This window comes from Nyctereutes procyonoides, unplaced genomic scaffold (assembly GCF_905146905.1).
Source record: "Nyctereutes procyonoides isolate TBG_1078 unplaced genomic scaffold, NYPRO_anot_genome, whole genome shotgun sequence".
Taxonomy (NCBI): Eukaryota; Metazoa; Chordata; class Mammalia; order Carnivora; family Canidae; genus Nyctereutes; species Nyctereutes procyonoides.
The window spans coordinates 1258225-1275744 of NW_026575051.1; the positions used below are offsets into that span (position 1 = coordinate 1258225).

The 17520-nt window shown below is 50.3% G+C and overlaps 4 protein-coding genes across 4 annotated transcripts; 2 read left to right on the forward strand and 2 right to left on the reverse strand.

Annotated features, from left to right (window-relative positions):
• Positions 1 to 839: 839 nt before the first annotated feature.
• LY6G6F (lymphocyte antigen 6 family member G6F) lies at positions 840 to 4207 on the forward strand. The gene is made up of 6 exons (XM_055330916.1): positions 840 to 1186; positions 1768 to 2097; positions 2190 to 2453; positions 3432 to 3587; positions 3786 to 3852; positions 3987 to 4207. Exons 1-6 carry the CDS (start codon positions 1129 to 1131, stop codon positions 4009 to 4011), a joined length of 900 nt encoding a protein of 299 aa, XP_055186891.1. The 5' UTR covers positions 840 to 1128; the 3' UTR covers positions 4012 to 4207.
• A 1047-nt stretch (positions 4208 to 5254) lies between these two features.
• Positions 5255 to 7351, reverse strand: LOC129513153 (lymphocyte antigen 6G6e-like). The gene is made up of 3 exons (XM_055330918.1): positions 7069 to 7351; positions 6052 to 6189; positions 5255 to 5928 (listed from the first exon to the last, which is right to left on the reverse strand). The coding sequence occupies exons 1-3, from the start codon at positions 7118 to 7120 to the stop codon at positions 5705 to 5707; spliced, it is 414 nt and encodes a 137-aa protein (XP_055186893.1). The 5' UTR covers positions 7121 to 7351; the 3' UTR covers positions 5255 to 5704.
• Positions 7352 to 9169: 1818 nt separating this feature from the next.
• Positions 9170 to 11780, forward strand: LY6G6D (lymphocyte antigen 6 family member G6D). The gene is made up of 3 exons (XM_055330917.1): positions 9170 to 9274; positions 9357 to 9503; positions 11453 to 11780. The coding sequence occupies exons 1-3, from the start codon at positions 9220 to 9222 to the stop codon at positions 11674 to 11676; spliced, it is 426 nt and encodes a 141-aa protein (XP_055186892.1). The 5' UTR covers positions 9170 to 9219; the 3' UTR covers positions 11677 to 11780.
• Positions 11781 to 12516: 736 nt separating this feature from the next.
• LY6G6C (lymphocyte antigen 6 family member G6C) lies at positions 12517 to 15862 on the reverse strand. The gene is made up of 3 exons (XM_055330230.1): positions 15723 to 15862; positions 13682 to 13792; positions 12517 to 13204 (listed from the first exon to the last, which is right to left on the reverse strand). The coding sequence occupies exons 1-3, from the start codon at positions 15772 to 15774 to the stop codon at positions 12990 to 12992; spliced, it is 378 nt and encodes a 125-aa protein (XP_055186205.1). The 5' UTR covers positions 15775 to 15862; the 3' UTR covers positions 12517 to 12989.
• Between the last annotated feature and the right edge of the window lie 1658 nt (positions 15863 to 17520).

Here is a 17520-nt window from a genome sequence, read left to right on the forward strand (position 1 = left end):
GTGAAAAAGGTGATGAGAATTAAGGAGGGCACTTGTTATGATGAGCCCTAGGTGATGTACAGAAGTGCTGAATCAGGACACCTTAGTGGCTCAGCGGTTGAGCACCTGCCTTTGGCTCAGGGCATGATCCTGGATTCCCAGGTTTGAGTCCCTCTGCCTGTGTCTCTGCCTCTCTCTCTTTCTCTCTCTCTCTCTCTCTCTCTCTCTCGTGTCTCTCATTGATAAATAAATAAAATCTTTAAAAAATAACCTTTAAAAATAAATAGCACATTAAAAACTATCACAGCTCTATGAAGATCTGCTTTGAGAATCCTGCCTGGAGTAAAGGGATTTGGTGAGTTCTCCAGGCCTCTGTTATCCTTTTCCTTTAGTAGCAACACACTCACCAGCGGCTCAGAAGAGGTTTGGTGGACCAGGCAGCCACAGGGAAAGTCATTCTAAATTATTTATGGAGTATTGACAAAGCGTGCAGTCTTGTGCTGGGTTCTGTGGAGACCAACATGAAGACTCAGCTTCTTCACTTGTTAGCATCTCTTGTAGGGTGGAGGAGAGAGCACAGAATATACTTCCAGACTGCATATAGGTGGATAGCTGTGCCCTCTTCTGAGCAGGCTTTTTATTTTTTTTTTAAGATTTTATTTATTCATGAAAGACACACACACAGAGAGAGAGAGAGAGAGAGAGAGAGAGAGAGAGAGGGAGGGAGAGGCAGAGACACAGGCAGAGGGAGGAGCAGGTTCCACGCAGGGAGCCGACGTGGGACTCCATCCTGGGTCTCCAGGATCAGGCCCTGGGCTGAAGGCGGCGCTAAACCACTGAGCCACCCGGGCTGCCTGAGCAGGCTTTTTATCATGAAGTCTTTGATCTGTGTCCTTCAGCTGATATAGAGTCAGAATTGTGAAGAGATCATCTTCAGAACAGCCTGGACTGGGTCTTTTCTCCCGTGGGACTGCAAGGTGCTGGTTACTTTTTCCCTAGCAGACATGAAGCTGGGCTTTATCTCTCCAGCATTTCCATCCCCTCAGAGCCCCATGTCACTCTAGACCAGAGAGCATGGAACTTTATCTGGTTTCTATTTCTTCCGTGGGGCACCAGGCTCTGGGGAGGAGAACTTAGCAGGCTCTCCCCATGGCAGTCTTATTCCTCCTCCTTCTGTTCCCATGTGGGCCCCTCTGGGCTGCTGCAGGTAAGAAACAGGAGGTGGGGGAGTCTTCAATGATTTTAAAATTGTAAGGAACTACTAATGTTTCTCCTTAGGGGCCTGGGGAAGGCATCTGACTCAAGAAGATAGATTTACCCCAGCTGACTCCCCGCCCTCAGACTCTAATTCTGGGGAAGACCCAGAGACCATGAGGGTCCAGGTCATGTACAGTTTCTTTTTTGTTTGTTTGTTTTATATTTAATTTGTTTTGTGTTGTTTTGTAGAGTCTATTTTTTTCCTTTGGTTATATAGTTTCCTTTAGAAAATAAGAATAGATGAGAAAATGTGTCCAGAAAAGGAGAAATGAGAGAGAAGGGGCCTTTGCCAACCATTCCAACCTTTTTTGTCCTCTTGTCTTCAGATTCCCTCACCCACTGGAGGAGAGAGGAGGAATACCCTACTGTCTCCTCCCCTCCTCACTTTTTGTAGCTGTCACTTGAGAAATGTGCTCGTAGCCAGACCCACACTGGGAGACCCCAGAAGAGGCAGAAACGGGGGGTTGGAGGTCAACTGGGAGCTGTTGATCTGATGGAGGTTTCTGGCCTCATACAACTATTTCCCCACAGACAACATCCAAGCCATCTATGTAGCCTTGGGAGAGGCAGTGGAGGTCCCATGTCCCTTACCACCCCGCCTGAGTGGAGACGAACTCCTGTCCTGGTTCCACAGCCCCGCAGCAGGCTCCTCCACCACCCTGGTAGTTCAAGTCCAAGTGGCTAGGCCAGCCCCAGACCCCGGGAAGCCCATAAGGGCATCCAGGCTGAAACTGCTGGGGAACTATTCGCTGTGGCTGGAAGGATCCAAGGAGGGAGATGCCGGTCGGTACTGGTGTGCCGTGCTGGGTCAGCACTACAACTACCAGAACTGGAGGGTATATGATGTCTCCATACTCAGAGGTGAGCAAAGGCGTGCAGCTCAGGGGCCGGGGCGGGGGGTGGGGTGGGCAGGAAGTCCAGCAAAGAACTAAGAGGTCCCTCTCTCCCCACAGGATCCCAGCTATCTGCAAGGGCTGCAGATGGATCCCCCTGCTCTGTCCTCTTATGCTCTGTGGCCCCTGCCAGACGCCTAGACTCTGTGACCTGGCTAGAGGGAAGTGGTCCTGTGAGGGGCCATGTACAATCATTTTGGGGTGATGGGGCAACCCTGCTCTTGGTGTGTCCTGGGGAGGGGCTCTCTGAGTCCAGGGAACACAGACCAAGAATCATTCGCTGTCTCATGCCTCATAACAAAGGGGTCAGCTTTAGCCTGGCAGGTAAACTGAGGGAGAATAAGGGAGAAGATATGGCCTCTGGCACATTCTGGGCCTGCTGGCTAGGGGAAAAGGATGTGACTTTGTAATCAGTCAGATTTGGGTCAGGGATGATTTCTGGTGGAGCAGACCATCACCTATAGGAAAAGGGCTTTTGTCCTCATTGACTAACTCCCCTAACAGAGAGGGATTGCATAAGCCAGTTCTCTGGTGGAATAGACCATTGACCAAGAGGAATGGGAAGACTTCTGGTGGAATATACCATTACTTAGAAATAGGGCAATCTATGGCTTTTGTGGAATATCTCATAGCAGAGAGGAAGAAAAGAATTATTGACGGTTGAATTAACTGTCTTTTGAAGAAAAGATATATGCGGTGTTGTTATAATGGCCTACTGAGAGTGGAAATAGAAGGAGAAAAAATATATAATTGTTTTACAACTAGAGTCTGTCATACACAGAAAGAATGCTATTGGATGTTGAATAACTCATTGATAAGGCATGAGGGAGGGGCAAGTGGCCATTATTTTGGTAACCAAAGGCCAATTAATGGGCAGTGACTGGGTCTTATTTCCTTCTATACCTACAGCACCTAAAATGGTGCCTGGCCTTTGGCGGGCACTCAGGGAATGCTTATGGAGTAGACGAGTGAAAGAATGAATGAATGGAAGACACTTTACTTTTTCCTGAAAGTTTGGGTGACTGTTAAGGATATGAGGAAAGATTGCAGTTATGGCTGACTGTCTCCTCTGGAGTTAGCTGTCCAGATGTGGATGGGGGTAGATTGCTATTCCCTGCCAATGGTGGTTGATGGGGTCAGCATGAGCGGCTTAAAAATGGGCAAAGTGGGTTGGTGGAAATTGGGGACAAAGAAGCTTATGAAGTCTTCTGGTGGGAAGAGCCCACCTGACTATGTGGGGAAGCCTCTCTTTGGGGAACAGGAATAGACTCCTTACCACTTCCCTCCTTATCCCTATTCTAGCCTCCACGGATGCCTCTCCTGCCCTCTGTGCCCTTTCCACGGGCTGGGATGTGTCCTGGATCCTGATGCTGTTGCTCACGGCAGGTCAGGGATTCACCATCCTGGCCCTCAGCATCATGCTCTGCAGACAGAGGGCCCAGGGTGCTCAGTGCAAAGGTAAGTCCCTCTCTGCCAGAGGGAAGAAGAGAACATGTGGGTATGAGGCAGAGGTTTGGGCTCACATCTTGCCTCTATGCCCTATCTTCTCTCAGGGGAGGAGGTTAGTGTAAGGACTATAGCCCTGAGTTATCTGGTGATTTCTCTGAGTTATCTGGTGATTTCTCTGCTGCACCCCATATGGCTCCTTCTTCCCAGATGCTTCGATTCCTCAGTTCAAACCTGAAATCCAGGTCTATGAGAATATCCATTTGGCCCAACTCAGGTGAGGAATTCAAGGGGGTGAAGATTTAAATCCCAGAGGAAACTGGGGCCAGGGTGGGTATGGGGTCTGGGTTCCTGAGGAGGTGGAGAATGGAGGTACGCTTAGTCTGTCGTTGTGCTTCATAAACCCCACAGCCCACCTGCCCCCAAGATCAGATGATCTCCATGACATCTGCCAGAAGTGTGACCTGCTGTCTCTCCCACCATCTCGCACCTGAAGGATTCGCCTGAAAACCTTGGCAAGAGGGGAAGGGCTGAGAGTGCTACTTCACAGTGCAGCTCGGTCTCCAGCAGTCAAGCTTGGGGGAGGGGTGTGTGTGCACACATGTGCACATTGCAGGGGAGGGTGCACTGAAGGAAAGTAGAAGCATTATTCTGTGATATTACCTGCAAGAATGTGTGGTCTCCTGTTCCATAACAGCCTGTGAGAGGCGGCTCTGAGCAACCATGGGATTTGGGGGGATGGAGGGGGTGGATGGCAGGGAGGGAAAAGGAGTAGGAGTGGGCAAAGAGGAGACAGAAGAACCCAGAGACTTGAGCAATTGTGGAGACTCAGTCTTGGAGACACCAAAGGACAAACCAATGGGAAGGGACCCGAAGTAGAGAAAGAGATGGGCAGAGCTAGACAACAGAAGCACTGCTGGATGCTGGATGGCTGAGAATGGAGAGAAGACTTGGGTGTCTCTAAATTAAGCCCAACCCCCAACCCTTGCCCCCCCCCCCGTCCCCACATCCCTCCCTGCCTAGTCTCATTCCCACAGAGAAGAAATTGAGGGAGAGCAAGCACCTTTAATCAGACCTCAGACTTCCTCTCATGGACAGGGAGGGCACTGAGTCAGGATGGGGGTGGCTGTGCTCAGTCCTCACCCTTGAGCCAGCATCCTTATCCTAACACTTCGGGTGGTATCCGGAGCAGCGAGAGGCTTATCAACATCCTGACATCCTGGGAGCCCCAAGAATCACATGCTATCTCCCTGGGTAGAGGGAGTGTCCACAGGGTGGGTGGATTCCCCCCTGTGGTGTGTGCTGGGCTGTCGTAGAACCATGGACAAGTCTGGGCTGGTCAAGCGGGGGAGGGCACTGATGCTCCTAACTGCTCCATTCCCTGGTCTCAGGCAGGGAGGAGCTGGCTTCCCCACCACACCCTAACAAGCAACTCCACCAGACACCTTTTGTGTGTCTGCTCAAGCATGGGCCTCACTGGAGAAAAGCTTTCTCTGAAGTGTCACCAAAAGCCTTCATGCTACAGTGGCTTAAACTAAGCTATTAGCAAGAAGGAGGACTCAATGACACAGACAGAGGATGAGGTGGGCCAGCAGCCCAACCCAACCCACCAAACAGCTCTAGTCTGCTTTTAGAGAACACACATACACACACAGTGCAGTGTCCTGGACTCCTAGATATCACCTTTTTACTGTTCATAGTTTATTGTTCACAGTTCCCCCAAGAACCTCCTTCCCAAGTTCCTGATCTGCCAAATCAATCGTTCCTAGTAATCGTTCCTTACCATATCTGGTGCCCCATCAATCCCCTTGCCTGAAACCCCAGCTCCATCAACACACCCGCCTTGCCCAAGACCTGGAGCTGAGATAGGGCATCAGCAGTGGGCATCTAGAAAAGATAAAAGACCTAGAACAGCTGTTCTTTATGAGGCAGAACTCTGGGCAGGTGCCTACAGGGGCTTAGAGCAGTGCCCGCAGGAACCAGGCGTCCGGAGGGTGTCTGGGAAGGTGTTAGGCCAGGGATCTGAGGTCTCTACAGAATCAGGTTCTTGGTTCTCAGATGCAAGTGTCTCCATGGGTGGTGATGATGGGGCCAGAGTTCTCCATTGAAGGCTGCAGTTAGGCTTGAAGCTAGTGGAGGAGGCCGCCTCCCCAGGTGAAGCTGGTGGCGAGGAGGAGCAGGGTAGTGAGGAGGGTTTTGGGGAGCCGCTGCAGCGTGGTGGCTGTGTTGCACAGGTCCTGCTCACAGCAGTGGTGTCGCAGAGTGTAGGAGCGCGACCAGTAGGTAGCGTGGCCTTGCAGAGGGCACTGGGCCCTTGGGAGGCAGCCTTTCCGTTCAATGATCTCATTCTGCTCTGTGGGACAAAGAGAATGCTAAGGCCTGGGCAGGAAGGAGGCAAGGGCTGTGGGGCAGCAGGGAAAACAGAATAAATGGATGGAGATGGGCCTGGAGAAGGGCCATTGGACCAGAGTCCTACCTGAGGTGCCAATACTGATGCCACAAGCTTCATCTTCCTGACACTCGGTGGGAACAGGGTAGCAGGGTTTGGCAAAGCTGCAGGTGTAACAGTGGAGCCCGAGCCGACCCCAGGTAGGGGGCGGGGGTGTGGTGAGACCTGCGGGGTCAGCACAGATCAGGTGAGGCAAATGGGCTGCTGAGAGGCTCCAGCCCTGATCCAGGATGGGGAGTCATGCAGAGAAGTGACACACAAAGTGGGGAGAAGGAAGCGGAAAGAAAGGAAGGGAGAGGGGCAGACAAAAGTAGAAAAAGAGACGCAGGGAACGGAGGGGAAACAATGCAGGAAAAGAAAAAGACCCAGAGGCAAAGGGATCCAGAGGTTGTAAGAAATGCACAGATGGGACAGAAGCCATAAGAGTCAGAGAGTGACACAGAAAGCCAGACAGGGGAAGGAGGGGTGGCAGTGAGGAAATTAAGCAGATGGTGCCACAGACAGAAGAGCAAATAAGAATTGACACTGACCACGGGGACCCCGGAGAAGCAAGATGTGAGACAAGGAACAGGGGCAATAGAGGACAGAGGCCTGTCATGATGCTACCAAGAAGAGAGAGAGTTATTCTCAAATGCCTTTGAAAAGAAACTTCTGGGGGTGCCCAGGTGGCTCAGTCCTTGAAGCATCCACCTTCAGCTCAGGTCACGATCTCTGGGTGTAGCCCCAGTCCCTGCTCAGTGGGGAGCCTGCTGCTCCTGCTCCTCCCCACTCGTGCTCTCTGTTGCTATCTCTGGCTCTCTCTCTCTCTCTCTCTCTCTCTCTCTCTCTCTCTCTCAGATAAATAAATAAATAAAATTTAAAAAGAAAAGAAAAGAAAAAAAGGAAAAAAAGAAAAGAAAAGAAAAGAAAAGAAAAGAAAAAAGAAAAAAGTAACTTCTGATTCCACTTTCTCCTGGCCTGAGGCCATTCCCAGGAGCTCTCCTCTCAAAAGCCCAACTCTCCTCTCTGCGTCTTCCCCACCTCTGCACACCGGCCCACCCTTACCCAGCGCCCCACAGAGGAAGAGGAGGCCCAGGAAGATGCTGGCGGTGCCCATGACTGGCCCCAGGACTCAGGCGTCTGGAAGAATGGGATCTGCACCCCGAGAGATCCCGAGAGCTGGAGCATCTGAGCGAGGCAGGGAGGGACGAGTAAACAAACACACCTAGGGAGATAATCTGGGGGGTGGAACCGGGACCAGATCCACCAGCCTGACGCAGCAGGGGCCCAGGGCCACCGATCCTGCGCCCCACATCTCTCACACCCTCCCGCCCCCTGCTTGAGTCGACATGAGCCCCGGGTCTTCTCTGTTCTGTGCTTGTCACTTGCAGCTGCGTCTGCCGCTCTGGGTTCTGTCTGTCACCTTCCCCCGCACTCCTCTGCACCTCCCCTTGTCTCAAGCTGTTCTCTGCTCTGGCAGCTCAGCATCCTGTCTTTGTTTGCTCCATCTTTCTCCTCTCTGTGCTTTGGAGTCTCTCAAGGTCACCCTCCTAGAACTGGTCCAGCACAGCATTTGAACATGGAATCAACAATCCCCTCTCCCACCCGCCCCTCCACCCAAAGCTCAGCTGCGTGAGCGGGACCCCACCCAGCTTCACATCCCTTTGATCCCTCCAAGCCTCAACTTTTGTACCCCATAATTATCTCTCCCAGATTTACTACTGTGGAGGAAGGAATTAATCACGGGTGGGGCCAGAGGGACAGATGCGTTTCCACTTGTGTGGGTGGGGGCGGTCAGAAAGACTAGGAAGGAAAGCAGGGAAAAGATTTAGGAAGTGATAGAGATTCTGGAAAATTGGGGTTTAAGACATTGAGGAGGAGAGCCTGATCTGGGGAATCAGAGCAGGGGTGTACCAGGGGTTAAATAGGAGAGAGAGGAGACAGATATCATTTATTTATTTATTTATTTATTTATTTATTTATTTATTTATTTATTTATGATAGTCACACAGAGAGAGAGAGAGGCAGAGACACAGGCAGAGGGAGAAGCAGGCTCCATGCACTGGGAGCCCGACGTGGGACTCGATCCAGGGTCTCCAGGATCACGCCCTGGGCCAAAGGCAGGCGCCAAACCGCTGCGCCACCCAGGGATCCCTCCTTTTTTTTTTTTTTTTTTTTTTTTTTTTAAATCTCAGGACCTGGGATCCCTGGGTGGCGCAGCGGTTTGGCGTCTGCCTTTGGCCCAGGGCGCGATCCTGGAGACCCGGGATCGAATCCCACATCGGCCATCCGGTGCATGGATCCTGCTTCTCCCTCTGCCTGTGTCTCTGCCTCTCTCTCTCTCTCTCTCTGTGTGTGACTATCATAAATAAATAAAAAAAAACAATTAAAAAAAAAATCTCAGGACCTCTTTACACTCATAAAAATCACTGAAGACCGGGATCCCTGGGTGGCGCATCGGTTTAGCGCCTGCCTTTGGCCCAGGGCGTGATCCTGGAGACCCGGGATTGAGTCCCACGTTGGGCTCCCAGTGCATGGAGCCTGCTTCTCTCTCTGCCTCTCTCTCTCACTGTGTGCCTATCATAAAAAAAAAAAAAATCACTGAAGACCCAAAAGAGTTTTTCTTTGTGTGAGTTAATATAGGCATTTACTAGAGTATTTACTAGATTTGAAATCCAAACAGAGGATTTTAAATTGGTTTATTTAAAAATAAAAATAATAAACCTATTACGTGTTAACAAAATATGGTTTGCGCAGTCATTTCTTTCCCCACAACACAGAAAAGGAGTATCGCTCTACACTTTGGGGAATTACATAAAAGTCAGGCTTAATAGAAGATGACTGGACTTTCACATCTGCTTCTCGGCTCAGTCTCTTGGGATATGTTGTTTTGGTTGAAGTACACGGAGAAAATCAACCACGTATAGATATGTAGTTGGAAAAGGAAGACCAGGGAGGACCCTCTGAAAGGGTCTAGGGCCAGGAATTCTGGGGCAACAGCTCTACAGCCCCTGCTGCGGACTTCAGAGGACACTGAAGGCTCTTAATCTCACAGGGCCCCTCCCTGTCCCCACTGGGGCCCAAGTGCCTGCTGGGGGAGATTCTTTCCTCCCTTTTTATTGCTCTATAAAGCCCAAGGCAAGGGATATAAAGCTGGCAGTCAGGGCCAGGGGAGGTGGGCAGGAGAGAGAGATAATACTAAAGCAGGCAGACGCAATGAACTCCCTACTCATGGGGGTCCTGCTCAGCACTCTGTTGGGGTCTACCCTGGGTAAGGAGGCAGCCAAGGCCTGTTGCCCTCTGCCAACTGGCTCCCTATCAGTCCAGGTCAAGCACCTCTTCTCTCCTGCCAGGAAACCACATGCGGTGCTATGAATGCAGAGGAGACCCCAGCAGCTCCTGCAAAGAGACAGTGGCCACCTGCGGGGAGGGGAAACGCTGTGGCTTCCTGGAGCGCAAACCCCAATCAGGCCTGGGACAGAGCAAGCTGTCTAGAAACCGTGAGTCCTCAGTTTCTCCGTCTTCTCTTAGCCCTTCCCTGCCTCCAGCTTCTACTTCCATCTTTCTGGTATCCAGAACCTTCCAGTCCCAGTCTGGCTTTGGACAGATGGTGCCACGGCAGAGTAGAGGAATCTGAGGCCTCTTCTGGCTCTGGCACTCTTAGCAGCCCATGGTTCTTGTACTCCCACCTCCTCCGCTTCACTCTCCAGGGTCTCATAGGGCCATTCACTCATAAGGGGTTGAAAAAGTTCTGTCCCTTGAAGGCAGGGACCAAAATATATTTTTAAAAAGATTTTATTTATTTATTCATGAAAGACACAGAAAGAGAGAGGCAGAGACACAGGCAGAGGGAGAAGCAGGCTCCATGCAGGGAACCCAATGTAGGACTCAATCCTGGATCTCCGGGATCACGCCCTAAGCCCAAGGCAGAGGCTCAACTGCTGAGCCACCCGGGGGACATGGGACCAAAATATTAAACCAAACTTGCAGACATTAGCTAAGAACCAGTGTGTTGTGTGTGTGTGTGTGTGTGTGTGTGTGTATGCATGCGTGATTCTGAAATAATTTCTGATTGACAGAAAAGTTGCAAAAATAGTAGAATTCCTGTATATCTTTCACCTCCCTTCCTCTAGTGTTAACATGTAATATAACCATAGTATGATCATCAGAATCAGAAAATAACACTGGTACAATACTGCTAACGAGGGGTGCCTGGGTGGCTCAGTCGGTTAAGCATCCAACTCTTGATTTCGGCTCAGGTCATGATCTCAGGGTTGTGAGAGCAAACTCTAAATGGAGTTCCGTACTCAGCAGGGAGACTGCTTGAGGATTCTCTCCCTCTCCTTCTGCCCCTCCTCCTGCTCTCTCTTTCTTTCTCTCTCTCTCAAATATATAAATAAATATTTTAAAAAATACTACTAACTAATCTACAGACCTTATTCAGTTTAGCTAGCTGTTCTAATTATGTCTTTTTGTCTAGTCCTGTATCCAAACCAAATGAGAGTTCATCCACTCGATGTGCACAAGCCAATAAAAACCAACATCGGGCTTTTTTTTTTTTTAGATTTTATTTATTTATTCATGACAGAGAGAGAGGCAGAGACACAGGCAGAGGAAGAAGCAGGCTCCATGCAGGGAGCCCAATGTGGGACTCTATCCCGGGTCTCCAGGATCACGTCCTGGGCCGAAGGCGGTGCTAAACCACTGAGCCACCCGGGCTGCCCAACATCGGACTTTTACAGTAAAGAAAAGCTATTTCTTGGTGTGGTACCAACGAGGAAATAGGGAGCTAGTGCTCAAAAGTCCCACCCCCACCACCTGACAGCTTGCAAGTGAGAGTTTTTCAGGGCAAAATTGGGGATAGTGGTCTTCTGAGCAGGTGGACATTATGGATTGGAGGCCTATGAGGTCATGCTAGCAGGTGTTCTGGTGCCACTGCGTCTGGTCCCCCAGAGGTCTTTTCCATCTCCAGAGACTTGGAATCTAAAGAAATGTCTTCATTCTTCATGTTAGAGATCTCATTAGGTACATCTTTTTTTTTTAATTTTTTTTAATTTATGATAGTCACACACACACAGAGAGAGAGAGAGGCAGAGACACAGGCAGAGGGAGAAGCAGGCTCCATGCCCCGGGAGCCCGACGTGGGATTCATGGGTCTCCAGGATCGCGCCCTGGGCCAAAGGCAGGCGCCAAACCACTGCGCCACCCAGGGATCCCTGGAATTTTTTTTTTAACCAGAACACCACAAAAGGAGAGGTTGGTTCTTTTCAGTGCATTGAATCAGAGGACTCACATTTTTTAAGTTAATCTTGGTCACTTGGTTTCATGGAGGTGGTTTTCTGAGGGGTGCAGAGAATCCATGTGGGCTCCTTGAAGTACATCTGCTCTGTCCTAGAAGGCAAGTCCTCCAGCCAAGAATCCAACACCCCAGTCTTGTTTTCTCTCTTAGCCTCGATAACCTTGATTCATCACTATCCAGCCTGCGTGGCAGCCCATCATTGCAATCAAGTGGAAACCGAGTTGGTGGGAGACGTGACTTACACAACCCACAGGGACTGCTGCGTCGGAGATCTGTGCAACAGTGCCATGGCAAGAATGGTGGCCCCACCACGATTTGTGGCTGCAGGAGCCACTGCCCTGGCCTGGCTCCTGCCAGCACTGTGGAGAGGCTAGTAGGCTGTGGGGAGGGCAGGCGGGAGGAGTAAGGGAACAAAGGAGATGTGAGGTGAGAAGACAAACACCCCTCTGTGAGCCATTAAAATCTGTCTGCCACTTTAGCACTGACTGGAAAGTGCCATCTCTTTTCGTTAATGCGAGAATTGCAGGAGAATTATGGGGACACCCATGCTTTATTTACCAAGTATCCATGGACTTTGTTCCAATAGTGTTCTCCTTGACCAATGAAACCCCAAAGAACAATGGAGATCTGCCCCAAGTGACTCCTGGATCCTACTGCTGGGGAGAATCTTCCTTAGCAGTGAAGACCACTGAGGGGAGTAGGCTCTGGGCTGAGTGGGGGTCACCAGGAATCAAAGAACCTTGTTGAGTCTGTTCCTCCTACTCCCATTTGCAATTCGGTTCCTGATGTGACCCTATAGGATTGGGAAAGGAAAGGAAAGCACTGAGATAGGCGGGTTGCTTGGTGCCCTGTTTAGCAACCTGGCCAGGAGAGGCCCTTGTCTCAAACATGAAGGACTGGGACTCAGCCCAAGCATATCCTTTTTGGGGGCACCCTCAAGCCAGGCTGCACCTCCTTCTTGGCAGTACATCAGAGGTGTAGCCTAAATTTGGGATAAGGATTGTTGCTCCAAACACTGGGACCTGTGTGCCATCCCCAGACTCCCCAGACTCAGGAAGGAAGGATGGAGGCCTGAATAACCCGTTTCTCCATTTGCCCCAACCCAGCCTCCCAGGGAAACTCCCTGGAGGATTCTTGGGGGTGGGCAGGAACCGAAAGTGTTATTTCCTGAGAGGGAGCTTCTGACAACAGGTCTTTTGACAATAAACACACAATTTATCAGACACAGACATTTATTACTCAAAATGGAAAGAGGTGAGCATGAGGATGAGATACGTACAGGGACCAGGGTTTAGGGAATCAACCCCATACAGTGAGGTCATCGGGTCCTTCCTGGGAGCCTTTGCGGGGGACAGGACAGAAGCCCCATTTCAGGCCCAGATCCCCATCCCTCCCCTAGTCGGCATGGTGGAGTGTAGGAGGCAAAGCAAGGAGCTCTTTTGGCGACCAGTGGGAGATCTGGAATGGTCTGGAGGGATATGGGAAGGGATTCAGGAAAAGCTGAGTGGAGTATGGAAGCTGGAAGGATGGGTGAGGAGCCCACTGTTTAATTAAAGAAATGTGAAGAGCCTGGAGAAATGCTTTTCTGAGCAAAGGGAGTTAAGGAGAGATGAGTATGGGGAACCCGGGGACAGGGAGACTCGGCTAAGCTCAAGCTAGCCGAGGAGGGGCAGCCAGGGAGTGAGTCTTAGTGCAGCAGCCAGAGGCCAAGGCCAGCCAAAGAGGTGAGGAGGACAAGGGACAGGGCTGGGGTGGGCCGAGGGGCTGGGCTATTGCAGTTGTCCTTGCTGCAACACGTGGTATTATAGATCAGACCCAGCTTGTGGTTGGTTTGGTTGAAGGTCTCCCGACAAGGCTCTTCTGGTGTGCCACATCGAAGGTTGGAGAAAACCCACATCTTACCTGAGGGCAGGAGGGGGCCGTGGGGTCAGCTGGGACGGGTGCTCGGTGTGCCTGTGTCCACCTCCCCTCCTCAGGCACCCATCCAGGCTTCCTTTCCGACCTTGCGGGGGCCCTCCCTTCTTTATCTCTTCTCAGTAAGTCTGTCTGCCTGCACTTCCTTCCCCACCCCCTCGCCCCAGTCTTGGTCCTAGGACTTGTTGGCTGTGAGGCCTTGGACTTGTTACTGTCTCTTTCTGAGGCTGTATCCTCAGTATAATAAAAGCACGCACATTCACAGGGTTCTCGTGAGCATGAAGTGAAGCAATCCACATAAAGTCATAGAAAGGTGCCTGATACGTAAGAATCCTTGGCCAAATGTCATCATTGCTGTGACTGTCATCATTGCAGTGACCATCTCAGTCTGAGCCACAGTTGGGCCCCAGCCCTCGCCATAGTCTCCCACCAGCCCCCTCTCCACACTACAGAGGAAGATGTTACCGAGGTACACATTTGTTGTCAGGCACTGTTGTCCCGGTTCCAGGCGACAGGACTGCCGGTCCACGCAGCCCAGCACAGGGACTTTGTAGCAGGAGTGACAGCGAATGTCAGCTGGGAAGACACAAGTCAGGCTGAGGTGATGGGGAATCTGACTCACCTGGAGACCAGCCAAGCTGGGGGGTAGGTGGACAAGAGCCAATCAAGTAGGTGTTCTGACCTGGTTGCTTTGCTGGTGACAGAGCAGGTGAGTGCAGCAGAAAAAGTGGAAGTAGGCGAGGGTGGAGTCATTACTCTGTGAATACCTACACCCTAAATATCATCTTTTACCCCACCCCATTTGGGGATGAGTCAAGAGGGGCAGAGATACCAACAAAAACATGGGGCTAGGGATAGATGGAATGTGGGGATACTGTGGGCAAGGAAGGAGGTGAAGGAAAAGATAAAGGAATTCAGAAAATGTCACAGATGGAAACTTCAAATTAGAAGAAATACTACAAATAGAAATCATGGTTGTTGGGGTTCCTGGGTGGCTCAGTCTAATAAGCGTCTGCCTTTGGCTCAGGTCATGACCGCAGGGTCCTCAGGTCCCATTGAGCCCCATGTCGAGCCCCACATCGAGGAATGGATGTGCTCACTTGTGCTCTCTCAGATAAATAAAATATAAAAATATTTAATTATTTATTCATGAGAGACACACAGGGAGAGGCAGAGACACAGGCAGAGGGAGAAGCAGGCTCCATGCAGGGAGCCTGATGTGGGACTTGATCCCAGGACCCCGGGATGACGCCCTGAGCCGAAGGTAGATGTTCAACCGCTGAGCCACCCAGGAGTCCCTAAATAAATAAAATCTTTTTTTTTTATAGAACTGCCATATATTTTTTTAATTTATTTTTAATTTTTATTTATTTATGATAGTCACACAGAGAAAGAGAGGGAGAGAGAGAGAGGCAGAGACACAGGCAGAGGGAGAAACAGGCTCCATGCACTGGGAGCCCGACATGGGATTCGATCCCGGGTCTCCAGGATCGCGCCCTGGGCCAAAGGCAGGCGCCAAACCGCTGCGCCACCCAGGGATCCCTAAATAAATAAAATCTTTAAAAAACAATAAATAAAATAAAAATCATTGTTGCAACATTGCATGAATGGCTTGGAACTTGAGGCTGGCAAGAAAGGCACCTGTGGCAGGCTTTAGCAATTTACTCTCATCACCTGGAACCACCATGATGTGGAAAGAGGAACCAGACCCGAGTGAGTGGGATCCTCTCACTCTGGCAGCTCTCAGACAGAAAGGAATAACATTTGGGAAGCAGATCATCAGATGCTGTCTGAGCACCTCACCAGAATGGAGACAGTGGATGCAGAAAGTGTTACCCTCCAAGTTCCCACCTCAGCTTATTCCAGGTTTGAGTGAGCAAAGTTTGGTGAAGGAGGGGTTCAGTCCAAGGGTAGAGCAACCTGGTGACTGCACCTCTGTGAAACAAATCCACTTCATCCTGGGGGCGGGCAGCCCTGGCATTCCCTCCCTAGAAGGCTGGGATATCTCCCTAGTTCCCCGGGAGGTTCTAGATTACTGGGAACCTCTAGAAAGCTTGTGTCCCTGCAGATACCCGGGGAAGAGCAGGAGTGAGCTAGTAAAGGCCACTGCTTGAAGGGCTGAGAATAGAATATGAAAGAGTAGATGGGGAGGGTGGGGCACACAAGAAGCTCCAGGCTGGATGCTGGTTTCTGAGAGAGCTCTGCTGAGCGCAGGTGGTGAGAGGAGAAAGCAGTAAGCTGAGCCCCAAAGAGTTTGGTAGTGGAGTGGGGGACAGGGGATCTGGAGCCCTGGCAGGTTAGAAGAGTGGATCTTGGAGGTGGGCAGAAGTGTGAGACATGAGTCCTCGAGAAATGGAGCCAGGACCCTGTCACAAGGAGGTCTGGTTCTGGAGGCACAGGAGAGCTGCCGCATTTGGATCCCTGTGCTTGGGATCCTGAGCAGTAGGCAATGGAGGGCAGTGGAGGGGGCAAGGTGCAGCAGTCCCTGGGGCCCCCCAGTGCTCACCTGAGACCCGGCAGAGCAGAGCAGACAGGGTGAGCAGCAGAAGACCTTTCATGATGAGGGTCCCGAGAATGGTAGTGAGGGCAGCAGCGGACAGAGGTTTTCGGGCACCCAGCTCCCACGGGGCGTTGTGAGGCCTTTTTAGAATTTATAATCCCAACGGTCCCTCCCTTCCCTGCCCCTGGTGGCCCCTCCTTCCCCATTTACACACAGATGACCAGGGATGGGGAGGGACTAAACTGAACTGGGTGAGGGAGTAGGGATAGGAGAGAGAGAGAGAGTGGAGGGTAGGTACACTCGCGGCCAACTCCATCTTGGTTCTTGGTTTCAGACACCCCTCCCAGTTCCCAGCTGACATCCCTGCTGGCCCAGTCCTCTGAAAAGGCATCACCAATGCCCCTGTGATGTTACACTGGCTGTGGGCACAAGGCCTGCTGGACCCTGGGAAATGGACAATGGGGTGAAGCCCACACTAACTGCTAAGTTTGGGTCCTTGGGGGGCATTGGTAGGGGCTCCTGAGCAGAAACTTAGGATAGAAGAGGCCAACTTAATCTGTATTCAGCCCTGACATGGTCTTCCCAACTACTGCTCAGCCACAGGATGAAGGACGAAGGGTTTGTGATGTCACCAAGGGCTCCTGTGATATCACAACAGCAGAGGCATAGGCTGGAGCTGCCCACTGAGGTGCTGTCTCAGGCCCTTAGAGGGTTCTTAGAACTTGCCCTGGCTAAACTAAGGCCTGGCCTGGCCTGCTTTAGTTCAGTGAGGGCCAATGAAGTCCGGGGTGGGGCATATGCACCTGCTCCAGGGCGCTTCCCAAATCAAACCCTGCCAGTCTGGGTGGGGACACCATTGGCCAGGAGGGACAGCATGGGCATAGAGAGATGAAGTATAAGCTAAAATAAGAATAGAAATTGTAATGATCATAATAGTGATGAGCACTGAGTGAGTGCTCCTGTGTGTCAGCCATTGTTCTAGGCATTTTAGGTGTATTCCTTTTTTTAAAGAAATTTCTCAATACTCTGTGACATAGGTGCTTTTATCCCTGTTTTATAGATGAACCAACAGGCCCAGAGAAGTTAAGCAACTTGTCAACATCACTGGCTAGTAGATGGTGAAGGCAGGTCTTTTTTTTTTTTAAGATATTATCTTAAATAATAAGATAATTCTTATATTATTATTATTATTATTATTATCATTATTATTATTATTATTATCATTATTCATGATAGGCACACAGTGAGAGAGAGAGAGAGGCAGAGACACAGGCAGAGGGAGAAGCAGGCTCCATGCACCGGGAGCCCGATGTGGGATTCCATCCCGGGTCTCCAGGATCGCACCCTGGGCCAAAGGCAGGCACCAAACCGCTGCGCCACCCAGGGATCCCTAATTCTTATATTATTATAAATACTATTTATAATATAAATAATATAATATAAATACATAAAATAATAATATAATATAAATATATAATATAATATAATATAAATATATAAAATAATATATGTAATATATAAATAATATAATATAATAATATTTTATTTTTTTTATTTTATTTATTTATGATAGGCACACAGTGAGAGAGAGAGAGAGAGAGAGGCAGAGACACAGGCAGAGGGAGAAGCAGGCTCCATGCACCGGGAGCCCGACGTGGGATTCCATCCCAGGTCTCCAGGATCGTGCCCTGGGCCAAAGGCAGGCGCTAAACCGCTGCGCCACCCAGGGATCCCTAATAATATTTTATATTATATTATTTAATATTAAGATATTTTTAAAGATATTATCTTATTATCTTTTTTA